Raw genomic sequence first — 26,585 nt, 5'->3', positions numbered from 1 at the left:
AAAATTTACAAACATACCTTAGATGGCATAAACTAAGTAAATTTATGAAGTATAAATTTGTATAAATGCATTGTTGGGAACGGTGACTTGTGAATGCTATTCGTTACCAGCCCAAAAAGTGACCAGTGACAACCACGATGTTCCATCACTAGATAATCAAAACGCGTTAGTGCATTTTCCCGAGATGCTGAGATAAATAGAAATTAATTTTGGAAAAGCGACTTTCTTTTGTTTACCACCATGGCGACCTACTCCAACCAGCATTGGTTGCTCTCCCACATCCGCAACTCCTTCATATCCACGGACGACACCGGAATGTGCGAGACAGTGATGCTGAGCGATGACATGCCCAAACACTATTTGCGAATATTCGGTAACTCGGGCGCTGGAGGAGATCACTATCATTGGCGACGGTCGCACAAGTCAGCGCCCCCGGGGGGCGGGACAACGCCGGAGCGGAACACACGACCTCCGGACGCACCACTCCAAGATGTGGACTTCATCTGCTATCCGGGACTTGACCTCAGCGACGACGAGGAGGACATGTCCACACACTCCTTTGACATCCAGATGTATCCGGAGGTGGGTGCCCATCGCTTTCGCTCCAACACTGCCCAAAAACTGGAGAAACTGGATATTGCCAAGCGGAGGGCTGCGCGCATCAAAAGTGTCAACTACCAGGAGGAAGTGCAGCCGCCGGACAGCGATGATTTCTTCAGACGCAAGGAGCTGCCGCCCAGAAAAGCTGAGCCAACTAAAAAAGAACCGAAAGCCAACGACGATGAGCTGTCAGATGAGGGTGTTCAGAGTCAGCTCACTGAACAGTTGGCGAAAAGTCCCAAGCAAACTCAGAATCGCTTCATTGAATTCGCCCGCTTCGATGGCACCTCCCAAGTGGGTATGCAAACGAAAAGGATCAACGTGTTTTTAAATATGCTTCCCGAGCCGGATCGCAACTATCCGTTGAAGATCTGCGTCGTAGCCACTGCCAAAATCCAGGAGGTCATTGGTTATGTCTGCTACAAGACCTCTTTACAGTATCCCGACGTTCCTTTGAAGTCCCTGCAGCATTACGCCTTGTATATGACAGAGGATAATGATGATATGGAGGACTTCCCACCCTTGGACAACCGCGAACCCTGCTCTAAGTTTGGCTTCTCCCAGCTGACCCTCGCAGAGCGTCGACCATTGGCTCCAGTGACCCGAGTTGATTACCACAGCCAGCTGGGCAGCAAATCCATGACTTCCGTGGAGGACAAGACGGCTCTGGCCGAAGCGGCTGTCAAGGCTCTGCAAAATATTAACCTTAATGGCGGAACTAGTGATCCAGGAGGAGCAGGAGGAGGAGGAGGCGATAGTCCACACGACAATGTAAAGGAGTACGAGAAGCGCCTGCTGAATCATAACGACATGCTGGAAGCACCGATGCATCGTACTTTCCGCCTGAACATCATAGACAAGAGGTTCTTTAAATCCGATGTGACTTTGGGCATATCTGGTGAGAGAATAGAGATCGATCAGTACAAGAATGCCAAGTTCTGGCCGCAGAAAAAGCCCGTATCCACTCCGATTGACTTTGTGGCCCACTGCGAGATCTTGGAGCGACGCCACTTAAAGGCTTTGTTGCGCATCTGGCTGAAGTCAAACTCCTCGTCCCCTTCCTTCTCCACGGGCTGCACTTCGGCGCCGATCAATGCCAGCGTAACCACCCTGAATGCGGGAAGCGGCAGTGCAGGGATTGCCCACTCGCCCGGCAGTCCGGGTCACTCATCGGGCCTCTTTTCCAGCAGCAATATTCGCTTTAAGCACTACGACTTCGACACGGACACCCACACTGCGGAGCAGATCCACAACAAGCTGAACTGCATACTCGAGATGCGATCCAGCGATCTGAGGCGCGAGTTCCTTCTGCAGCGCGATCGGAAGCAGGAGAAGAGGCAGCTGAAGTTGTAGTATTTATTCCTATGGCAGCGGCTGCTGCTCGTGTGCCTAGCAGGCGGGCTACTGCCACTGCCGCTGCAACGCCCCCGCCTACTTCTGCGCCTCCGCCTCCTGTTCGATAAGTTGTATTAGTTGCTAACTAAAGATTGTGTTACACATGTTTGCCTAGCCTGTAAGTATTTATTGAACTCACCTAACTACGAAGCCTGGTCCTGAAAATAAACTTGCAAAATTGCAAAAACTCACTTAAAATCGAAATTGTTGTGCATTTGGCTTCCGCCTTGCTGCTGGCGTTTTCAGTGCGGTTTTGACACGATTCACGCGCGATTTGCCGGCGTTTTTAGCAGTATATCTGGTTTGATTTCCGTTTTTCTCGCTCTACCCACGGCAATTGTCTGTAATCAATGTGCAATTAATCGCACAGCCGACCAGACGGGGACGAACCTAACCGTTCGTCGTATTACTGCATATTGTTTTCGGCTTAGCAGTTTATTTTTAGTTTTGCAATGCCAGCGATGCAGGCGATGAATGGGTTGGGTCTGGGTCGCCAGCCAGCCAGCCAGCAGCTGTGGAGCAGTCGAGAATAATGGCTAACTGCCGTTAGACGATCGTTGCATGCATATGCATCTGCATCAGCACCAGCATGAGCGGCTAGCAAGTTGAAAAGCTTGCAGCGCATTCTAAGGCCAAGGTTAGCGACTCGAAATCACGCCAAAAAGCGCGACATTTGAGGCCGTTCGTCTGATGCCGATGATGATGATGATGATGCTGTTGGCGTGACCAAATCGAGGCAACTGTCAGCTATCGATTTATGGCCAAGTGAATCACGCTGGGGATGCAATTCCCCGAGGAAGTGGTTAAGGTGAGACCTAAATTCGGCATCACTCATACGCCGCATAGGCCGCCAAAAAAATAACAAAAAATTACTAACAAATGCCCGCGATCTCAAATAGCCGATAAAATAAAAGGAAAACGCCTATTTTCATGTTCGATATGTCCAGTCAGCTGGGGTTAAATGATTTATGCCTATCTGATGCAGCCTCGACAGAAACTCTGGCCCATTCTTTCGAAAGACAAATTTGAATATCGCAGACAATTTGTCAAATGCAATGGTATTTATAGTTCGGATTGAATTTATTATCGGCAAGTGCGTCGCCTTCGAATTGTTTGTTGTTTTGTGCGCCACTACTTCACTGAATTTCAGCGAAAGCAGCATTGATATCAACTAATTTGCCTAAGCAAATTCAGCAGAGGCGGCTAATTTCGACAAGGATGCGACTGCGGCTAATTGAAAGGCAATAAATGCATTAAAACAGCGACAACCTTGACATTGAAATTGAATGACAAACAGCGAAAAGTTCACTCGATATGAAAGTTGCCAGGCATTATGCCATTTTATATGCCACATATGCACGTAAATACACTGTGCGGTGTATGTGGTGTATGTGGTAGGCGGGGCAAGAAACTTGGCACGCATGTGAGCGGATTTTCACTGCGAAAAAAAATGGAAAAACACAAAAGTGAGCGGACCTCGTTGTCAATTTATCAATTGCATAAAATAATAGGCCTAGGCGCATAATTTAATGTCGCGTTTGTTGCCATTTTTGAAGGCCGCTGCGCAGTGCGCACATATGTATGTATGTATGTACTCGTATGTGCGAATATTCAGCTATCTGAACAGAGATACGTATTTCATTCTCTGCGGCTGCACATGCAGATTAATCGCTGGAAAATGCATTTTGCGCCTGAGTCACGCAACCGGACCAAAAGTTCGATCGCTTATGATAGCCGAAAGATACGGCAGCTAAACTTCCAATTATACGTACTGCTGGGCAACTCATAAACGGCATTAAGTTATCACTGATCGGCATACTCGGACGTATACTTAACTTTTCATTGCCTGCACACTTTCAGATTCGCTTCCGTTTCGCGATGTTTGTTTTCCATATGCTGTGGGAACTTGCACCGTGTTCGGGAAATTAATTGAGCTATTATTATTATAGCGTTAATTTATGGCATACTGCCCAACGGTAACTTGCATGCTGCAAATTGCTAGAATAATTCCACCATTTCATAGATCACAGCACCCTTTCTGTTTTTTTTTTTTGTTTCGTTCTTTCTACATCAGAAACAAACTGGCAGGCCATAAAAGCTATGTCGGTCTTTTCATTACGGCCACAACATTTTGCACATACCAAAGAGCCGGAGACCAACCCACACGGCGACAGGCGTTGTCTGCCCCAATGCGTTGCACGCACCAAAAACCAAAAATTAATACAAAAAGTACAACAAAATCGGGGACCCACAACTCGCAAATCGCTTGCCATTTTAATTGCACAACTTGGGTGGATTGCGCATTTTTTTCTTCCAAATTGTGCCCAGCCCCACACATAAAGAAACTATATGAACATACCAACTGCTTCTTTGCAGGTGAAACTTTAAAATCAATACCACTTAGCGATAATATTACTTAACACAGAAATCCTATTTAAACAGGTGCAATAGAATAATTAAGAATTTTTTCTGATTTTACACTTAAATTCAATATAAAAGTAATAGTTGTATCTAGATCTTAAAATCATTTATGAAAAATTTGTTTTTCAATTTTTTACGCGTTTCTTGTAGCATACTAGATACTATTTAACAAGAAGGAGGATTTCCCGACCGATCTTCCACTTTCACGCAGGGAGTGCGAGTAAGGGGTATCTGATAGTCGAGGTGCTCGACTACAGCGTTCCCCCTGGCCTTATCTGCACAGCTTGTTATTCTCTTCGAGACATTTGTAACCCAATTCTGTCGCTCGGAGGCAAGGAAAGGAGGCAAATGCACTTGGCGATTTCCATTTCGATCTGCGGCGGCTTAATTAAAAGCGTGCTGCACAATGGCCACGCATTCGAATAAAAAATATGCTATATGTAACGCCATGCCTGGAGGTCAGCCGTTCGTTCGTTCGTTCGTTCTCCAACCTGTTGCATCCCCATCCACTCTTCGTGTCCACTTCCAGTCCAGTCCAGAATCGCGGCGCAGTCGCCGGCGGCGGAATCGTCTTCCTGCCTCCATCGGCGATAAATTGTGCTGGCATCAGCCTCTGCCAAGGTCGCTTCCTTAATGAAGTGCCGAAACTTGGGCTCGTTTCGTTGCAGGCACTTGACGTGGAACTGGTTTTCGGGCACCGCTCTCAAGTGGATGCCACCGCCAGATGCAGGTGGTGATTGCCACTTACACGGCGAGAAATGAGTTGTGATTGTATCCATCTTCAAATATCCTGTCCCTCAACTTGGTTAGCACGTTTCAAAGGGATTAACTTTTAGATACTAACGTCTATTGTGGGTCATGTGACTTAGTTCTTGTTAAAACGCATAAAGATTAGGTTTATTTTCTCGCAGTGCTGAGCAAAACAAGCCGAAGGTTGCACTGCCCTTGTCCCGGACCTGTTTCCCCGTCTGGTTTCTGCCACTGCCATCCCGATAAAAGGTTCTGAATTATGTAATCCCGCACTGGAGCGGAGTGCAGTGCCTTTGTGTGCGGATTCTCATGACCCACTTTTGGGGCCATCCATGCAATTTGCAGCCATAAATCCGTTTAGCCGGACACGCAGGATATGCGATCATAACTCATCAACATTGCACAATACAAGGAATTTAATGCATTGCAAAAATAGCCGCAGCATTGAACTTGAGGTGAGTTAAGCTGTCGTATTGATGGCACCTATTCAAATGAGTTGAATAGGTGTTTAAAATATTTCTGAAAACTGCATGATGCAAATTGGAACGAAATGCGGCAACTCCATTTCGGATATCTAAGCTGATCGGTGCTGACAGCCGAGTCTTCCCACTCGAGACTCGAAAATCTCCGGGGCGAAACTGAAACTTGGCGAGTTTTTCGCGTAGGCTCAACAGCATGGCAGCGCGTGCAAAATGTCAACAGAAGGACAAACTTCAGCCAACAATTGCCAACAATTGCTAATGTGCGCCGATCGCAAGCAGATCTATATAGCAGAGCTATAGATCGGTGGCCCTGAACGCACTTCGCCCGCCTCTAAGTGCAAAAAGCAAATAAACGTAGATAAAGGCAAATAAATGCGTGAACAAAGCAAACTAACAACAATGCAGCATGAGGCTTCGAAATTGGCTTTTAGAGGCAATTTGCTGGCTCCCTACATTTTCGTTTTTTGTTTTTCATGTTTTATATGTTACTCTTGAATTGACCTACCTCAAATGCCAGCACTTCCTGGATTATTTGCCGCTTTGGGCCCACAATCAAACGAGTTGGATTAATCGATCTTGGAGGGACACGCCTGTCCGACAAAGCGGAGGGAAAAAACCGAAAAATATCAAATCATAATTTTGATTTGTATTAAATAAATCATTTGCCATTTGCGGTTCGCTTGCTAGCTACCAGATACCAGATACCAGGCCCATAAACAATAAAAACTCTTGATTTCTTATTGTTGCGTTGCCAGTTTGGCAGTGTGTCAGTGAGTCTCTTACCGCAAGGTTGCAAGATTTTTTCCTTTTCGCTATTCATTTATCTTTTTACTTCTGCTTTTGTTGTTTGGTTTTCTTCTGTTTCTTTTTTTTTGGCAACATAATTTACTTGTTGGCAAATCAAATTGTAGGGGGAGCTCACGCTACAATTCGAAATGAAATGCTTGTCGTCAATTGGCAAATTAATGAGCATTTGATGGCCAGTTGACCTTATGTCAAGTATACGCCGTGTGGCCCGACTCTGAGGGGCAACAAGCAAAGGCAAAGGCAGCACCTTGTAATTGGATTGCAAACGTTTGTTCTGGTTCTGTCCCGCCTGTGTCTTGTATAACTTTATCAGTTTATTGGGTAAACAATGGTCTGGGGCCGCGGGATCGCCGCTGATGCAACACAGTGTTTCATAAAAGTCAGGCCCACTAAAGGGATTATTCTTATGCCACTCGCATACTCGCATTCTGGCATTCTCACATATGAGTATGCCCAATGATATAATAATGCACAACAGCCACAAAGCAAAAGTCGAGAGAGTGACGCTGCCACTGCGCCGCATTTCAATGGTGCACTTGAACTTGCACTTGACATGCAAATTGGCGATGCGATAACTGCGATGCAACGAGGATTCCCTCCACTAATGAGTCGCGTAAACGTGGAGATTGGCGGCATCTATTTCGTGTGTAAACGAATTAATCATTATGAAATTTTGTTTACTCAAGAAAAAATGCTCCATACAATTGGTTAATACAAAAAAAAAGGCAAGAAATCTTTATTGCTAATGAATTATAAAGAAAATTAAACAAGTTCTTAGTTTCTCTGCTCTTTTCATATATACATTTTTGGCCTTGCGCGCTGAGCTTTTGTTTTAGCCTCGATATTTTCTCTATTTTCTATCAAAACGGTGTTGTAATTGAAATTGTGTTTGCCCAATTTCCATGATAAGTTTCACGATCGCCTTGTTGCAAAGCGGAACTGACCTGCAATTGATTGCGATTGATCAGCGGCTCTGGGTTGTCAAGTGTGTAACCCTCAAATTGCAATTTGTTGTCGCTGGCCGCAGCTTCCTTCCTGTTTCCCCTCGGAGATAAACGATAAACGGCTCGTTCTGGACGCAGTAATTGCGATTGCAATATCAACATCAACAGCAACTGCAACAGCAACTGCAATTGCAATTGAGTGTTATTTTCGTGCAACGAGGTCACCGCGCGAAAAGCACTTTCCCAATTTTCAGCCGATCAATGCAAATCGGAAGTGGCAATGTGTGTGAGCGTACACTGCGCTGCTCTAAAGTCAAACGTGTAGAATATTCAAACAACCGAGCGAGCTGACAAATGCACTGAGCGAATGCAAATGCCGCCGATGTGTTGCTGTTGTTTTTGGCCAAGCTGCTGCTGTTGTCGCCTGTGTTGTTGCTCCTTTGTTAGATGTTGTTGCTAGTAGTGCTGCTGCTGTGTTTTCTGTCTTTGCTGCAGCCTTTGTTGTGTTTGCTATCAATGTTGCAGCTGTTGCAGCCTGTGTTGTTGCTGCTGTGTTGCATGTTGTTGCTCGTATTGTTGCTGTTGCTGCTCGTAGTGTTGCTGCTGTTGTAGCCTTTGCTGTTGCTGCTGTGTTTGCAGTTGTTGTTCGCGGTGTTGCTGCTGCATTTGTTGTGTTTGCTGGCAGTGTTGCTACTGTGTTTGCTGCTTTTGCTGCAGCCTTTGTTGTGTTTGCTGGCAATGTTGCTGTTGTGTTTGCTCAAGTTGCTTGTAGTGTTGTTGCTGTTGCTGCGTTTGAAATTGTTGCTCGTGTGTTTGCTGTTAGTGCAGCTGGGTTTGCTGCTATTGTTGCTGCTGTGTGTGCCCGGTGTGCCTGCTGCTGTTGCTTTTGTTGTTGTTGTAGCTGTAGTTGTAGTTGTTGTTGCTGGCAACGCAACAAGTTTCGTGTGTGTTGCCAATAAGTTGTCGCTGCCGACGTCGCTGCTCTCGTTCGCCGCCGTCCGCCGAGCACTGTTGTTGCTGTTGCTGTTGCTATTGGCTTTTCGTTGTCGTTGTTATCGTGCGTACTTGGACCGCTCAATAACGCCGCTGTCGCTGTCGCCGTCGCTGCCGCTGCCGCCGGCCGCCTGCTGCTGTAAACACGAAAAAAGAGGCAGAAAAAAAATTGAAACGAAAGCAGAGGGTATTTAACCGACCTCAAATCAATTTGCAATTTCAGTCGATCTCCGCGTTGCAGCGTTGCATGAACTCAATTCAGTCGCGTGCGAAACAGAAAGTTTACACAAGTTCAACCGAAAAGCCTTACGGAAATACACTTACTTAGGAAACGGGCAACAACAAACAAGAGCCAACAAGCAACAGCTAATAAGCAACAACAAACAAGCAGAAACAACGGCAACAACTTGAACTCGAAAATAACCCAAAACGCAGTCGAAATTGTTAATTGAACTTTTATTTATTAACTTTTGGCAAATCGGTGTCAAGCGCGGCCTAGAAAAAGAAATAAAACGCAAGCCCAGGCGACAAAACGCCCCAAACAAATTCCAGGCACGTTGCAGACGTTATTACGCAAACGGCGCTATAAAACACACCAGCAACTGCTGCTGCAACTACAACTACAACAACAGCAACTAGCAACAGCAACAGCAACATTGCCACCAGCAACAGCTGACGTTGGATGAGTTTTCAGTTTGGGTTACAGGCTAACCAGATGCACATCTTGGCCAATCGGGTCTATCCTATGTAAGGTGCAGCTCCCGCAGCGAGCTTTTCCCCACTGAACTTGAAAGTGAAAGTGAACGAGAGAGTGAGTGAGAGAGGGAGATAGTTAGAGAGAAAGAGAGCAGAGAAATTGGGAAGAAATTGCGCTTGTCTTGGTCACAAGCGAAAGAGAGCAGAGCCGAAAGAGGGAAAGACAGCTTTTCGCTTTTGCTGGAGTGCCCAAAAACATCTCAGAGCATCAGCCAAGGTCGTTCGTTGGAGCCATGAGCAGTCCCATGGATCAGGCGGAGCAGGTGTACGAGGTGAAGGCGCCACATGCCGGCGCAGAGGGTCACACGTTCCTCGTGAGTCCCGTGGATCCCACTCCGATCCTAGCACCCATTCTCACCGCTGTGCCTGTGATGATGAAGGCGCCGGAGTCACCAGCGCCCATGGAGAAGGCCAACGAGGTGGAGGAATTGGATGATGAGCAGCCCAGCTGCAGTTCCCAGGCGGTGGTGCCACTGTCCTCGTCGCTGCCCTGCAAGCTGCTCCGCATGCATGCCAGGCGCTCTGCCCAGGCACTGCTCCACCAGATGGAGTCCATGGACTCTCAGCTGGGCAGCAGCCATGGCAGCACCTCGGAGGATGCTTCACCCTCCGCGCCACCCATGTCGCCCACCGATCACCAACTGGTGGACGTGGGCATGGGCTCCTCCATTGGGGACTCGGATGAATCTTCGGAGGAGGGCGATGAGCTGAAGCCCCTGGCCGTGGACAATCACATCATAAACGAGGTGGACCTAACCGAGCGGCAGACTTCGCCACCGGCCGTCTTGAGTGAGGCCAATTTGGAGAAGTTCCGCAAGCACCAGATGGATAACATCTATCTGCATCCCAACTTCACTCTGGATGCTTCTCCGCCTCCCGCCGTCGCACCGGCCAACTCACCTGTTCTCGAGGCCAAGCGAACTCATCGTTCGTTCCTCTCGATGAAGAAGGAAAAGGAGGTGGAGCAGCCGCAGGAGAAAGAGCAGGAAGTGCAGGTTCACCAGGAGCAGGATTCAGAACCCCAAGGACCCAATGAGATAGATACTCTCGATCCCTCACTCATTCCCAGCGAGGAGCTGGCTGCCGAAATCACCGACGCCGTGGAGTTCTACTTCTCCAACGAGAGCATCCTGAAGGATGCTTTCCTGCTGAAGCACGTGCGCCGCAACAAGGAGGGTTTCGTGAGCCTCAAACTGGTGTCCAGTTTCAAGAGGGTTCGCCAGCTGACCAGGGAGTGGAAGGTGGTTGGGGATGCAGTGCGTCGCAAGTCCCGCAAGATCGAGCTGAATGATGTGGGCACCAAGGTGCGCAGAATCGACCCGCTGCCCAGTTTCGATGAAACCATGCCCTCTCGCACGATCGTGGCCTGCGATCTGCCGCTGGACAAGTTGACCATCGAGAAGGTATCGGATCTGTTCTCACCCTGCGGGGAGATTGCCCTCATACGCATCCTCAAGCCCGGCATGGCCATTCCCGTGGATGTGCGCCAGTTCATGAACAAGTATCCGGAGCTGCAGCAAAAGGAGTGCGCCCTCGTCGAGTACCTGGAGTCCTCCTCCGCCAGGGATGCCCGTCATCTGAGTGGACCCTTCCAGGTCTACGAGATGGTGGCGCCCAAGAAGAAGACCGGCAAGAAGGCAGCCGTCATCCAGATCGCCGCTCCGGTGGCCCGGATGGTGGAGAACTATCGCTACTACAACGACGCCAACTACGAGAGGAGTCGCGGCGGCAGCTTCTCCGGCCACGAAACTGTCCCCGATCTGCGCTTCAAACTCAAGCGCAACAACTCGGACTTCCAGCCCAGCTACTACCAACAGACGGGGCCCAGCTACCATGCCAATCCGTATCAGCATTATCAGCCGCGTGGCAGCATCGGCAGCCAGAACCAGGAGGTGGGTCCCACCGGTTTTTTCGGCTATGGTCCCAGGCGCTACAGCAACACATCCACGATTTCGGCCAACACGGCGGCTGCCTTGGGCGATGTCTCGCCTCTATCTTCTGCTGCCAATGCAGGCGGTAATCCGATGGTGTCTGGTATAAGCAACCTGCAGCGCCGGCTGTCCAACTGCTCCGAGCAGAACTTCACTCCAGAAGCCAATCCCTCGATGTCGCGCAGGGCCAGCAATTGCTCGGAAACGGGAGGAGTTCCGCAACGACGTGATTCCAACTGTTCGGAGAGCTGTCCGTGCTCCAGAAGGGTCTCAGACTTCGGTCAGACCACGGAGACCAGCTACCGGAAGACCTCGGTGTGCTCCAACGGCAGTTGCCCGGGCAACAACCAGAACCAGGAGCGTCGCTTCTCCAACGGATCCATGCAGTTCGAGCGCACCTTCTCGAATGCCAGCGAGAGCAGTGGCTTCTATCGTCGCCCTTCGAATGATTTCAACATCGAGCGGGAGTCCATCCAAACCGATCAGCTGGTGGGTGGAGGAGGAGGTGGCTACCAGGTGTGGCCACGTCGTTACTCCAACAACTTCCAGCAGCTGAGCAGCAAGCTGGCGGCATATGACAATGCCCAGTATATTGGTGGCAGACGCATCTCCACGGACTCGGGATACGATCGTCGCTGCTCCTTCGGATCGGAAGGCTTCGATGGATCGCCACGCTCTCGCACCGGCAGCTTCCTGAGCAACTACAAGCACGGCGGAGGCGATGGCTACGATGGCCAACCGAGGTCCCGAACCGGAAGCTTCCTGGACGGCTCTCCTCGGTCGCGTTCCGGATCTTTTGCCCAGCGCGCCGCCGAGAGCCTGGTGCGCACTCCAATGGGTCCAGATGGGAGCAAGGGATTCGGCCAGAGGGCCAGGAAATTCGGACAGGCCATATCGCCCGTGAACTAAGAGGGGGGCATATTGTTGATTAATTTTAGTGGGAGGATAGTACTCCGTTATAGAACTCCGTCTTAGAACGGCTAATCGTATGTGAAATTAATGGCTGTACACTGTGATGCTGTTCAACTTGTTAAACGTCCCACACATACACCATACCATACCCCTAAAAAAACCCCCCAACACCGTAGCCCAACCTAGGTTAGAAACAGATACCTATAGTTAACGAATTTTTATCACCGAACTTTCCGAGGGGTTTCGTTGGATTATGTGGAACTCTGCCAGCCCTTCATATTATTTTTTTCCACACCTTATATGAAATATGACATAACATAACAATCACTGCCAATAGCTTAAGAGATACACAAAACAGAGATATAATTGGTTTGGTAGACACTTAGGATTATACGTAACATAATCAATATATTCGATTGACCATTAACCAGTTGATATATTATAGGGTATATAAATCATTGTTGTGTTTGAAACTATAGAAATAGAATACGGGCCCAACTATTATCACAAAGTCTCACGTGACTTCTATGCGAGTATATGCCTAGAAATATCCTCATGAGTTCGCAAAATATTCCTGGCGACTTGTATGCAGATTTTAGTAATTTTGTATTGCCTATAAACATTTTTATTTAGCTTGCAAATAGGTTAGAATAGGATTGTCACACACCCATAACTCAAACGGCTGCCATAAAAAATCAGTTATAGAACTGCGGCCATACTAAACCAGATGTGAGTATTACGGATGTAATTCGGATTTTAACCAAGAAAAATTTAATTAGATTCTCAGGTCATTAGGTTTAACATTCGAGGGGCAGGCAGAGGAGATTTCCACATTTTCCACCCAACCCACTCGCAATTTTCGCACCTTTTTCTTTTATTTGTTTTTATTTCCACACTTTTATTAGTCTAATAATTGCGTATTTAGATGTAGGAAACTTGGTTGTCCTCCAGCGGAAAAAAGCGGAGGAAACAGCAAAACGGATTATTACAGGAGAGAATAAAAATATTTTTCATTTTTAGCTTTTAATTTCGATTTCTTACAGACGCATTGCTCTGTAGATGCAATAAATTATATTATGCGTGTTAACCGTAAATAAACTTATTACAAACAAACAAAAAAATGGGGTTGCATTTGGTCCAGGGCATTATTGTAATTACAGCACAATGGTGAACTTGAAATGGAGCTTAGCTAACAAACTTGCTGTCTTTTTGCCAAATCATTTAACGAATCTTGCGCAATTCGGCTGCCCGAAATTGAAAGCGAAATTCGCGCCACTCGAGAACCGAAGGTAACTAGGCCACCAAAGTATCCAAAATATTGGTAGGTATATATAGATATAGTAACAGCAAATCCCAACCAGTCTGCCTTGCCTGTGAAAGCAACAATTTGAATTTTATTGAATAATATTCGTAATTTCTGTCTTCGCAAAATGACATGAGCGTGACGCATGCGCCCCCAACTCATGTTTTCAATTTGGATTCCGTTTTTTGGCACTTTTTGTATTTTGTTGTATATCTTTTTTGGATTTTTTGGATTTGTTGGTTTTTTTTTTTGGTTTTGGCGAACTCGCCCGCGGTTCATAATTGTTCATAAAGCGGCCGTTAGCATTGTTATTGCCTTGTCTCCAGCCTCTGGGGCTGAATTTCGAGTACTCATGCCTTAATCGTTGCCGTGCGTGCGATTTTTTTGCGGTCCCAAGGTATTTGTTGTTCACTTTTCAGCTGAGTTCATTTTGCTCGATTTCTGTTTCTGCTTCTTTCGGCTTCGATTTATTAAACAATTTCAATGGGCATTCGTTCATACACACTCGTACTGCCTCGTACACAAGTGAATGATTTTTCGCACACACGCATCTCGCTGCGCCGCGCCGCCCACAGCAGCCTGACTTTTATACTTTAATACTTTTTAGCTCCTTTTTTTATTTATTTTGTTTTTGTTTTGGAAACTCGTTTTTTGCGGGGCGCTTGGCCAGCGCACTGAACTAATTGTCGCACAATTTTTCACCGCGTGGGCAAAATGCAAAAGTGCAGCCAAATATACGATCTAGCCAACGGGAAGCATTTTGTGCGTACAATAATTTTGTTGCATAATATTTTCGTGGGGCAGGATAAATACATGTATCCATGTGCATGCCCCACAGTCTTGTGTTGTTGTAATCACATAGCTGGGGTTCAAACGATCGCTTGATTAAGCTTCCTGCCGCTGGGGGTTTACTGCCGAATTGCCGAATTCCCTTTTAAATTTATGCTAATTAAACGTGCTCAAACAGGAACCGAACGCAAACCAGTCGAACTTCTCGCGCTTACCAGAACAACTTGCACTCATTAAGTGAGAGTTCATCTCCAGTTGTTTGGGGATAAATATAAACCCTGTGAATTATCGCAGTCGAATTAGGCATAAATTTGCTGGCAGTAGATATCTGAATGATGCGTGTAATTTAAATATTTTTACATAAATCTCATGAGTAAGAAACGTGTTTTACAGGTCGCTTTTATTTATAAAAGAAGTCTAGCAATGCAAAATGAAATTATTGTTTTTAATAAGGAACCGGCTTTTATGCGCACGTTTCTCTCTGTGCATCACTAACCTTAGACAAGTCTACACTTTTTTGGCAAGACCGCGCATCCTTGGACGGGCTAAAAATGTCTCGCAGCACTCAATGATTTAATCTCTGACAGGCAGAACGTAGAACGTGGAACGTGCCGTGTGGCAAGACGCGCTGCGCGAAGCTGCCTCAACCTTGACCGTCATTCGCAGGCGGCAGGCAGAGTCGCGAGAATCGAGACGAGAGGTGTAAGCTCTTCGCACGGCCATCGGGGCGTATACGCGATTTCCGGAAACTGCACGCTCTTTCCTTCGCCTTCGACGTTGCGCCAAGTCATCTTCAAGTTCAGAAGGCGCGATGAATTTTATTTATAAATAAAAGTAACCTTAGTCGCCGTCTCAATAAAGCGTACTTGAAGTGCGCGTAGAAATTTCCGCACCACATTATTAACGTTGCCAGTCATGTCGGCGAAACCACAATTGTCAGCCACTCAGTCATCCGCTCGTATTGATGAAATGCCACATTGTAAGCCAAAATAGCGTAAGTATACGCATCGCTGTCCCAGTTGCACAAACAACAACGACGATGCTGACCTCAACACGTTCGTTCTCACTACGCAATTGCCTAAATCAAATAAATACGCTAGAGCATCAGAAATCAACAATTACACATCGGACTTTCGCACGCAAGGCGAACACTAATGATATATCTAGGATTGGGTCGTTGGTTCTGGAATATCCCACAGTTGATTTCCGAAAAGCGGATTTTTCATAGCTTTTCAATTAGTTAATTTAACAAAAAAAATGTATCCAGAACATTAGTTTTTTTTTTTTTTTTTTTAAATTAATTAACATCTTTATTTAATATTATTCAGGAACAGGTCAATTAAAGCCTTTAACCTAAATGTTGTCTTAAGTAAATAATCTCTTAATTATAAAATATAATTTGTTTTCATCTTAATATATAGGAATAGGTCAAATTTCGAGTAGTGAGGTTTCAGGTAAATAATATATTCATACTATCATCTTAGAAGCAGCCCAAAATGTCTTCTTTTGAGCCTGCGAATTGGGATAGCCCCCTGTAATCTCCGGGCGAGACGATTACGGTGCGCAGTTAGTCGGTCGTTGTATCTGCTTGAGAAGAACGAGATTTGGTCTTCAACAAGGCTCAGGTTTAAATCATTGTGAAGCGTTTGGCCGCTAACGAACCAGTCACAGCCAGTGATTTGTCTTAATGTTTTGTTCTGGACGGTTTGGAATCGTTTTCGGTGGGACGCAGCCGCCACTCCCCAAATTTGGATGCCGTATCTCCAAGTAGGTGCGATAATTTGCTGATAAATCTGACGCTTGCATCTTAAAGGTAGTTTGCTTTTCTTATTTAGCATCCAGAATAGTTGGTTACGCTTTAGGTTGCACATTTTGACGACTCTGGCAATATGATCTCGGAAGGTTAGGCGTTTGTCCAGTGTGAGGCCTAGGTATTTCGCCTTAGTTGCTTGCTCTATGTCCACATTATTAATGTGTACCGCAGGAGTTGTTTTACGGCGTAACGTAAAGCAAACGTTTACGCATTTGCTTTCGTTAATTTTGATGTTGTTCGCCATGGCCCATTTCTCGAATTCGTTGAGATAAGTTTGCAGCATTTGTGACGACTCGGTCTCACTGTTCGAGGAGCTGAGAAAGCAGACGTCGTCAGCGAAGCTGGCCAGCAGCATTTTGCTGTTGTCATAGGTCATTTCATAATAGCTTGGCTTGGGGATGTCTGCTGTATAGATGGAGTAAAGTATCGGTCCTAAGACGCTTCCTTGAGGTACGCCAGCTGCAATGGCAACATTTACAGAGGTTGCGTCTCTGGACTGGACGCAAAACTCTCTGTTTGTGAGAAACGATCTGATGAGCTCAAACAGGTTGGCTGGCAGCGCTGTTTTGACTTTGGCTAGTAGTCCCGGGATCCAAACTCTATCAAATGCCTGTTGAATGTCGAGGAAGATTCCGTTGCAGTATTCTTTATGGTCATAGGCCTTCAGGATATGATTGACTACACGGTGCAGTTGCTCAATCGTTCTCACTACGCAATTGCCTAAATCAAATAAATACGCTAGAGCATCAGAAATCAACAATTACACATCGGACTTTCGCACGCAAGGCGAACACTAATGATATATCTAGGATTGGGTCGTTGGTTCTGGAATATCCCACAGTTGATTTCCGATGTGCGGATTTTTCATAGCTTTTCAATTAGTAAATATAACAAAAAAAGTATCCAGAACATTAGTAAAATATAATAACTTCAGATAATTTAAAAGAATTCCCTTTGTTAGTTAAGTTTGAGCGATAGTGTCTTTTAAAATATTTTAGAGAACTATTTTCTGTGGTAATATCCATATCTACATTTTTTGAATTTGGCGCCACTAGTACGAAGAATTGAAGCATGCTTTTTGGCGCCATAGAGAAAACAGGTTGGCAGCGCCAATCCAGAAGCGCAAAAGACTGCATACTTTTCGGCGTACACATTTAAATAAATAGGTAACATTTGGCGGGAAAAGTGAAATTTAATTTAATTTCATTTAGTTTAATCCAGCTGCAGTAATTAAAGCAAGTTCGTAAAAAGTTCATACCACCCGTATATTTTAAAATAAAAAACCATTCCAACTTTATATTGATTGCTTTTGTGCTATTTTTATTTCGCATGTTATTTTGAAATACTTTTGTCTTTTGGAGCAAACAAACAAATTCAACTACATTGGCTCGAGGGGATTCTCTTTTTGTTTCTTTTTTTTTTGTTCTGGGTAAGGGGGATGGTGGAAGGGGGAAGGGGAAGGGGAGTTGCCTACGACTAATATGTATATTTTAAATATAGCTTTCCACATCCGTTAACTTAACATTCTTAGGTCTTTTGTTGTTTTGTGTGTGTGTTTGTTCTTGTCCGCTAATTAATTAAGGTATTTGACTAACAATTAAAATGTAATCGAGGTACTATTAAATTAGACATTTGCTAATGCTCATAATCTGCGTATTGTGCATGCAATTTGACTATCTTGTGTTTGTTTTTTGGGGCACTAATTGGACCCATTCCCATCGTTTTCCCGTTTAGACGAGGCTAATGCTAAGGCCCATTGGTAATCGCAGGCCAGCGAGTTGGATTGAAGCTTGGTGGGAATTTTGGTGGCTGTTTGCTCGTTTGTGGTGGCTCTGCGGTTCCAGTGGCGCTTCCGCTTCCTGCACCACTTCCAGTTCCGCTCGTCCATCCACCACCTCCTCCTCCTGCTCCTGCTCCTCCTGCAGCTCCATTTCTTGTGCCTGCGCGTTCTCCTTGTTCTCCTCGTGGGTAACCTGATAGCAGTGGGCAGTGGGCAGGACTTCGGATATGGCGGTATCGAATTCCAGCAGTATCTCGTCTTCATCGAGGTCCCGCGTCCAGCGCGGCCTCTCTTTGAGGGGACTCATGATCTGCGGGAGTTTCGAGCGGGCGGGGATTGAAGCTGCTGACGATGCGGCGGGCGGTTCTTCCCGGCTGAGTGTGGTGCCCAGTCGCCGGAACATGGCCACTACTTTGCCGTCCACACTGGGCTGCGGGAATCTTTGGTAAGTGGGTGTGGCATTTGGATGGGGCATGGGTGTGGCGGCCGCCTCCTTAGCCAGTCGCTCCACTGGTTTCCTGCGCGGCGCCACACACTCCACCTTGCAGATCACGTTGCTCCTCTTCTGGCCCTGTGGCCGCAGGCAGACGAACACCGACTGCTGGCTGCGCTTCTTGGGACTCCGCCGCAGACTCTCCAGACAGCACTGGCGCAGCACACGGCTCATCCGGCTGACGGAGGCACTGCGTCTGCTGGCTCTTCGCTTCGCGTAGACTATGGGCGCGGGCGTGGGATTAACTGGAGCTTGGGGCTGCGGCTGGGGCTGCGATTGCGGCTGCACTCGCACCATGGGCCGCACCATCGCCACTGGACGCAGCTTCGTCCTCTCCTGCTGCAGCACACTGTTGCCCATGTGGGAGGGACTCTGGCTCTGGCTCTCGGCCTCATTGCTGTTGACCGCCTGCAGGGAGTGCCAGTTGATCAGCCAGTTGTTGCAGCTGAAGCAGAGGAACTTGTCCTCATTCAGGGGCTGCAAGTGGAGATACAAGGAGCAGATGAGTACAGGATGTCCAACTGTTGGTAAGTATACTATATACTAGACTATAACTTGTCTATAACTATTGCTAACTAACTAAGTATTCAAAGCCATTTGGAACTTTGATTGAATTGTTGGGTGGCAATTTCATAAATAGCTTACTGCTGAGTACTGATATGCATTCCAAGTGAAGGGCACAATGCCATTAGGAGGAATCGAAGGCGGTTACATTGTAACTTTCGAAGCCATCAGGGCCAATCATTTATTGATTACAGCCATGAAAGCATGAAGCCGTTAGGGTCATCAGGACACGTCCTTAGAAGGAAAATTGACCCAAATTCGATTGCGTGACTCGCAATCCGAAGCCAGGCATGACCACAGAATAAACCTCTCGAACATTACGATACGCCTATGCACTTAGTGATCGCTCCCGACACCCGACCACTAATGAGCATCCAGCGACAGCGAGAGGTGCAAAAAAAAACCATAACAATTCCGAAAAACAACTGCCAGACGACCCGGGCATATTAATTACCCAGGCAGACCTCAGCATTCCAGGGGTATCAATAATTTCGTGCACCTGCCGGCAAAAACTAAGCGCCCGCAGTAGCAGCTGGTCCACAAGGAGCGGTCCAAAGGGAAACCAGTAAGCAGTAACCAGTGAGAAACCAAAGGGACATTCGGTTAGTTCCAGCCTCGAAGCAAACTCGTTTTGGCCAAGAGCCACGCGCCCTATCCACACACACATGCACACACGCTCACACACACATGGAAAGAAGAAATATTAATGCCGAAGTGGAACCGAAGCGGGGAACTGGGTTAAAACCCAACTATGACGACCATTAGGCACGCGCATGCGCGACAGCTGCTCCGAAAAATTAGATAAATGTGATCGGGGCAAGGGGCGGGCCATCGAAAGGATCGGCCAGGATGGCGGAGGAGGGGGGAGGGTTGCGGGGTAGCCAGCACCAGGATCAGGAGCGATTGTGGCTGCCTGTTTGCCTTTGGCTGCGGCGCTGAAAAGGTGTGCTCCAAGGGCCATGTGTAAACGGTATAATAATGCAAATTGCAGGCCAGGTGCAAAGCAGACAGAAAACCACACACACACACGCACGCACGCCGATCGCAGCTGCACTGCGAGAAATCGTTGTGCACTCGAAAGATTTAAAGATCAAATATGATTAAAAATATCTCTATTAAGTAGTTGCAGAGGAACTCATTATGCTGGTGTTAATATATGTAGGTGCATTTACAAGAAAGGTAAGGCTGTTTTTTTCTAAGTGCTCAGCTGAGAGGGGTGGGGCGGCAGTCTGATAAAGTAATTGCAACTGGAGTTTATGGCACTGTCATTCAGAACTTCAGAGCTTATTCAGAACCCGGCGAGGGTGTACTCGCTGTGGGGGTGATCGGTTGCCAGGCTACGATCACGGCAGGTGGTGCATGCCCACCATATACTCATATACTCGTATATGTGTATAGGGTTTCGCAAAAGCGGTTCAAACGAAGTTCTAACGATGCCCAGGGGGTTAATACATCTGAGTGTACAGAGGGTGGGCTTCTGATATTGCGGGGTAAAGAGGGAGTTTCGGTTATTATGAAATTGTGTAGCGTGCATCAAGCACTTCGTAATTAAATTGATTACTATACAAGCAATACTAGTAAAGTGTTTCAATAAAACGAAGTATCCGAAAGTGTGTTGAAATACAATCTACCAAATGCCCAATATTTTTACAACCTACGTTAGCAAGCACTTTCAATTGTTTATGTTTTTATAGGGCTTCATTTCAAGAACTCGCCTTACTGTGCCTGACTTTCTAATCCAATTGCAAGGAAACCCTAGAACGAACTATTCCCGAAAAACACCAAACTAAAGGAAGACCTTTAATATGGGTAAATGGAAGTCTTGTCTAGTTTGGCACTTTGTGTCGGCACTTCGAGGACTTCGGCTGGGAAATTCGGGGATTCGGAATCACCTATGTACACTATACTCCCAGGGTAGATCTTTTGTTTGGATTTGCGCAGCTTAAGAAACCGGAATTTCTATCCCAAGATATTTGGCATTCTACAAGGGTTCAACCGGAGAAAATCCCTTCGTCTTACAAACAATAAGCTGTGAACTCGCATCCAGGTATGCGAGTTCAATAGTTGAAGCTGATATGCGAAAAAACTCACTCGAGACCATGGAGGAGGTATGAAGAGCTGATAAAGCAGAGAACCCAGGAACCCTGGTGGTTTGAGCTGGAGTGGAGTGGAGTTGAGTGCCGACCGGCAAATACAGCTGTCGTTTGGGATATGGAAAAGAAGCGAACGTTCGTTCACCGCCCGCAGAAATTGGAGCAATCTCAGCAAATCCACCGCACAGCTGCCCTTCGAGCAGGTTTCTGTACTGGCGGTAGGGTACAGGTAGTCATGGGTAGTCATGGGTCACTTGGGCGAGGAGTGTCTGTAATCCGAGACCCGAAACTCACTTCCACAGAAAACAAGCGCAGGATCTCCAGCCAGGATCGATTTCCCTGGCCATCTTCCGCTGTCGCATTTCCCACACACACTCACTCGCATTAGAACAAGCTGTTAAAAATTATGGGAAAGGAATCGAACTAAGTGGCACATATGCAAAGTGTCCAATTACCAAAGGATGTCAGGGAAATGCATCAGCTGCTTGGCGACAGGAAATGCAGGTTAAGGGGCACGGCAAAAGGTGCACGTACAACAGAGAGCTATGAAGGATTTCAGAACTGCCATCCAGGAGTTGCTATTTCAGAAACTCATTAGAATTTAAATTTAATCAATCACATAACTACTCATCTGGATACCCAACTTCTTTGATAGATATAGTCCCTATGAAATATGAGAAATCAATCATCCAGTGGCTTGCCACATTTTTTGCCAGTGGGATGCTGTGCGGCAGCTACCTTTACCTGCCGCGCTGCCTCTGGAATCGCGCCCATTTTCCGCCCAGCGAAGTTCATCCCCTTTTAACCCAAAAAAAACACACACACACGGATACTCGCGCAGTGGGAAAACTTTGTCCGAAGGACGTTCCTTCGTTGCATGACTCATTCGCCGAGTTGCCCCAATATCGATTTTTATGCCTTCCACCCCTCAGACCCCCGGCTGAATTTTTTTTCAAATTCGCTCAAAGATGGGAAAAATCCATACCTGAAACTTGAATTTCGCCTGGATGAGCTGGACGATGTTGGGTCCGGAGCGCGGCTCGTAGATATTGATCGTCTGGTTGGTGTGGCAGCCGCAGATGAGGCAGGTGCGTTTCAGGTATTCCGAGGAGGCGGCGGGGGCGGCGAGTGCCGCCGAGGGATTCGCCTGCTGCTGCTGATTGGCAGACATCCTGGCGATTTTCCGCTGCCTCTGACGTCACCAAAGGTCGCGCTAACTTCAGCCGATTTTCGCACTCGTATTATATTTTGTATTTGTGTTTCCTCGCTTTTGATTTTTTGGGGTGGCGCGAAAATGTGGCAAACAACAAATGCCAAGCGGCGGACGCGTGCGAGTGAGAGAGAGAGGGGAGCGAGCGAGAGCGGGACAGCGAGCTACGGAGCGGCACGTCCTTCGCGTTGCACGCACAAATTTCGAATGAGCCTTGCTTGTCCTCATCACGTTCTGTGCACCACTTTCAAAATTGCTGCCTGCGGGCTGCCAGATCTGGCGAATGGCATGCGAGAGTGGCCAGCGTTGTCGTATCGGTGGAAAAGGAAATGGAGGTGTTAAGGTGGGTAAGTAGGCACTTAATGAATAAAAGTTATGCAAAATATATTATATTAACTTATTATATCGTAATAAAAATATAAACAAAAATGTACAAATATTTATAAATATTTTTCCAAATTATATTTTCAAGTATTATTACTTGGCTTGGTTGGGATCAGATGATATAGCATATACCATATAAGTAAGGCACTCATTGAATAAAAGTCATGCGAAATATACTATATTCACATATCGTAATAAAAATATAAACAAAAATTTACATATATTTATAAATATTTTTACAAATTTTATTTTCAAGTGTTATTACTTGTCTTGGTATAGACTATATACCATAGGTAAATAGTAATATTACCTATTACCTGAGAACAACCGACGTGCCTGCACTGAGAGAAAAGGCCAAATAGGGGTGCAAACAAACAGGCAGCATATGCTCACATTTAAGGGCGCGAAAAGGGATGTTGAGTGCTAGAATGACTAGTGCGAATTCTGAAACCGGAAATACATAACAAAAGGCAGTGCCAGTGGAAATACGAAAGCAGCATTTTGAAAAGTAACCACAATACATTAACAAAATTCGAAGTACTGCAATCCCTTTGAGTAAAATAAATATTTTTAAAAAATACATATGCTCAGAAGAGCAATTTTAAAGCTCCGTTTATATTTAAGTACGCTAATTGCAAGCCAGATTTCGTAATTTGATTGCCTTGCGAATTCATTCAGCGAACAGAGCCGCAAAAATCCCATGAATGAATCCCAAAGCCCCAACGACTGACTGTCTCCACATATTTTGACAACTTGACCTATCTGAACTTTCGACACTCCTGCTCCAGCTCCAGCTCCAGCTACCTCTTCTCCAGCCCTTTGGCTTTGCTTAAGCCCCCAGAAGGAATCGGTGGCAGCTGCCATTGAGCGACAAACGCCGAATTCAATGCGGAGGACTGTGCCTCGACTGGCACTTATCATTATGGAGGACCCACCGGCTCAACGCTCAACACAGCACGAACAACTTGCAGCATGTGTGTGGATGGTGCATTGTGGGCTCATCAACAGGCTGGCTGTCGAGTGCAGTGTCTGGTGGTGCCCCCAACTCGCCGATCCTCCGAAACGCCGACGAAGCACCGATGGCAACGGCAGCTGCTCCAAAACACAAAAGGTGCGTTTCGGTTTTTTGTTTTTGGTTTTTTGTTTTTTACCCATTTTCATTCGGCATTCGGGCGGCTCAATCATATGTTCTCTGTGCGTTGTAGTTGTAGCTCATTTTGAGCCGGTGTTGCAGCTTGCAACCGGATTTCTTCGTGGCGACAGATGTTTCTTCTCCTTTTTCCTTCGTCCGAACCTTCTGCGTTCGCTCCTCCTCCTCCGCTCCTCCGCTCCGATTCGCGTCGATCTTCTCGGATCGCAGGCACTGGGTTAACTGGCGCTGCCCGCCGCTACTTTTACTACGCATTCGCGTCGATAGTAAACAAAGGAGTAGGGAGTAAGGAGTAGGGAATGGGGAGTAGGGAGTGGGGAGTTTGGGGCAAGGAGGTTCCAATCGAAGCCCCTGATGAATGAACATGTGAATGGCACCATGCGAGGGAGTTGCGTGGCGAACGAATAATGTTTCCGGAACTGGACCCTCGATCCATCGATTTCCGCGACATATGCGTATCAAATCTTCATGTATTGTGCATCTCTGAGATCCCAGAAAAGGAAGTGCTCAAGGTGCCTGCATGAGATATCGAGGATAAGAAGGGATAACGAAGTTTTCGAGATTTATGGCTCAGCATTTAAGTATTTATCATCAAGATCTTTATTGTGATCTTATCATAATCTTTAAACAAATGGTTTTTTTGGGGAATTTAAATAGGCTAGTTTTTTTTGTAATACCATTTTTAATTTATAAATTTGAACACAGTTTATTTTAGTTTATAGCTGCCAAGGTCAGAAAGCTAGAGATTTAATTCCCCGTATGCCTTACTAAAAATAAAAAAAATAAAAACAAATTTACTGTTTTGATTTCTTGTGCTTGTCATTCGACTACTCAATTGAACACTATAATAAATAAATTTCACGATGCAGAAAATACAATTTACCATCCAAAAAAATACGAGAGTACAAAAGAGTTATTCTGTACTCTTGTTTGCAATTTTATATTTCAAGAAAATATATTTCAAAAAATGTATGAGTATAAAATATAAAGTGCCTTTGAGTGTCACACTAGCGGCATCTACCAAATACAACCGCTAGTCGCCAGTTAACAGCTTTCAAAAAATGACCGTAGGTGGCGCCCATGATTCAAATCAAGGCGAATAAAGGCGGCGAAAAACGAATTCAATCGTGTAGCATACTTTTTGCCAGGGATTGAATTCCCTCCCTAGCATTAAGCGGCGACTTTAAAAATTTTTTTATTTAGGAAATATCTATATCTAACTTGTATTAAGCTTGGGGAAAAAATAATACAAGTTGTAAGTACAAATTATACACAGCGTAAAAGTACCATTAAAGCGATTTTTATTTGGTTAGTTGTATTTATCTAAGATAAGTTTTCTATCAATAATTATTATCGAGTCTAGGAGAAAACCTCAGATTTCCATTAGGTTATGGTCATTTATGTTTTGATTCCTAATGAAAGTTAATACAAAAAAATATCTAAAATACCCCTACAATAACTTTTTAAAGTTATTGAATACAAGCATATGAAAGATAAAAAGTTACACTACGTTAAGTGCCTACGTTTAAAAAAATTAAAAATTGATCCGCTTGGCTGTCATTGGTTTTCTAAAATGGAAAAACAAGCTTTTTTCCAATCTTGATTAGTATCAATCGAAGTCCTATTATATAAAACTAATACAAAAACCTACAAACTGCAAAGTAAGAAAAAATATAAAAATGAATAACATAAGAAGGACAATTTTGATCTCTTGCTGAAACAGAATTTAATTCATTCTCTAATTCATACTAAATATATATTTAGTTCACAGTAGGTTAAACTTTCTTTGTCTTAAACACAGCCTAAAATCGTTCCTTAATATATCCCACAGAAATCTTGGCTCTTGATGAGTCTCACCACATCACCTTTCGTGTTTCAAGCGTGTGGTACTCCTGAAAATTGGATGAGTGGATGGCACAACAAAGGATCCGTTGCCAATGTCGTCACCCGCTGCCAAGGCACGAGATTCTCCGCTTCTGGACACGTTTCTCACGGTGCACCAAGGAGCTGAGCGGTGTGCGTTGGTTATCCCGCTGCTGAGAAACCAAGTGGAAACTGCAGTTCGCAGGGCACCTTGTGAGAATCGCAATCGCCTCGAGATCGCGCCCCTTTTGATGGACCCCCCATACGCACGTGCGAAAGTCGGCTATAAAATAATTGACTTGACTTTATAATTGCAACAGGCGAGCGGGGAGGGCCACAAAATAGAGGAATCTATCACACTGTGAGCAGTCGGCATGGGTTCCCTAGCTGCCGGGCTGCTGAGCTACCGGGTTCCCTGGCTCTTCAAAAGGCACCCAGAAACGCTCGTGATTGGTGCCGGGCCTGGAGTCTCTAGGGGATGGAAGCCAAGCAACCCCCGGGGGAATAAGTTCAGCACTGATAGATGGTTCACTGCTCGGATGGCTGGGAGTTCTTGGGTGACTCTGCTCTACCACCTCAACTACCTCAACCACCTCGACCACCTCATCCTGCCCTCTGCGATTCTGATTGCTCTCTCCCAATCTCGCAATCTCTGTCGCTCTTTTATTGCTCGCGACTGCGCCGTGGACATACCATTTTGTTTTAAGAGCTTCTGTTTTGATGGCACCTTTTTTTGGGCCAGCATTCAGTCAGTTGCCGACGCTCAAGGCACAAGGATATTCGCTGCGCTTGCCAGGACTCGCTGGCTGAGATAGAAAAACCAAAACAAATCGCTTTGGCGCGAAACGGTTGCCGCAAGGCGAGCTAAGCCCACTCCAGCCAAATCAACTCATATCAAATCAAATCGAACTAAAGCCGAATCGCAAACCGAACCGGAAACGGAAACAGTGATTTAAATAGCCAACGTGGCCATGTCCCGACGCAAACAGGCCAAGCCGCGCGCCTGTCTCAAACGTAAGTTGGGCGCCAGTGGTCAGTGGCCGGACTCGAATCCCCAGGTGGCCACCAACTGACATGGTCTCCATTTCCATATCCTGAGTGTGTTCCTGCGTGTCCCTCCGCTTACGTGTGTACTCCGTGTGTTTGTGTGTG

General features: G+C 46.1%; 4 protein-coding genes across 4 annotated transcripts in view; 3 read left to right on the top strand and 1 right to left on the bottom strand.

The window, feature by feature from the left end:
- Positions 1-98: 98 nt before the first annotated feature.
- Positions 99-2,644, top strand: LOC122612544 (stress-activated map kinase-interacting protein 1). The gene has a single exon (XM_043786243.1). It carries the CDS (start codon positions 241-243, stop codon positions 1,951-1,953), a length of 1,713 nt encoding a protein of 570 aa, XP_043642178.1. The 5' UTR covers positions 99-240; the 3' UTR covers positions 1,954-2,644.
- Positions 2,645-8,643: 5,999 nt separating this feature from the next.
- On the top strand, positions 8,644-13,106 carry LOC122613313. Its single transcript, XM_043787436.1, has one exon. The coding sequence runs from the start codon at positions 9,382-9,384 to the stop codon at positions 11,986-11,988; it is 2,607 nt and encodes an 868-aa protein (XP_043643371.1). The 5' UTR covers positions 8,644-9,381; the 3' UTR covers positions 11,989-13,106.
- Positions 13,107-17,427: 4,321 nt separating this feature from the next.
- LOC122614218 (protein phyllopod) lies at positions 17,428-22,079 on the bottom strand. Its single transcript, XM_043788748.1, has 2 exons — positions 21,812-22,079; positions 17,428-18,646 (listed from the first exon to the last, which is right to left on the bottom strand). Exons 1-2 carry the CDS (start codon positions 21,995-21,997, stop codon positions 17,627-17,629), a joined length of 1,206 nt encoding a protein of 401 aa, XP_043644683.1. The 5' UTR covers positions 21,998-22,079; the 3' UTR covers positions 17,428-17,626.
- Positions 22,080-26,404: 4,325 nt separating this feature from the next.
- Positions 26,405-26,585, top strand: part of LOC122614180 (zinc finger protein 423 homolog) — a 29,715-nt gene continuing 29,534 nt past the window's right edge. Inside the window, exon 1 of the mRNA XM_043788700.1 lies at positions 26,405-26,447. Coding sequence (XP_043644635.1) covers positions 26,405-26,447 — 43 coding nt within the window. The remainder of the gene's footprint in view (positions 26,448-26,585) is intronic.

Source organism: Drosophila teissieri, chromosome 2R (assembly GCF_016746235.2).
Source record: "Drosophila teissieri strain GT53w chromosome 2R, Prin_Dtei_1.1, whole genome shotgun sequence".
NCBI classification, from domain to species: domain Eukaryota; kingdom Metazoa; phylum Arthropoda; class Insecta; order Diptera; family Drosophilidae; genus Drosophila; species Drosophila teissieri.
Note: the sequence above shows the minus strand (reverse complement) of the source record. Positions and strands in the feature narration are given on the sequence as shown.

Excerpts from the sequence above, each read along its gene's own strand:
- LOC122612544 (XM_043786243.1), top strand. The coding sequence starts at position 241 with ATGGCGACCTACTCCAACCAGCATTGGTTGCTCTCCCACATCCGCAAC.
- LOC122613313 (XM_043787436.1), top strand. The coding sequence starts at position 9,382 with ATGAGCAGTCCCATGGATCAGGCGGAGCAGGTGTACGAGGTGAAGGCG.
- LOC122614218 (XM_043788748.1), bottom strand. The coding sequence starts at position 21,997 with ATGTCTGCCAATCAGCAGCAGCAGGCGAATCCCTCGGCGGCACTCGCC. Across the intron at positions 18,647-21,811 it reads AGGCGAAATTCAAGTTTCAG|CCCCTGAATGAGGACAAGTT; the intron begins GTATGGATTTTT and ends CTCCACTTGCAG.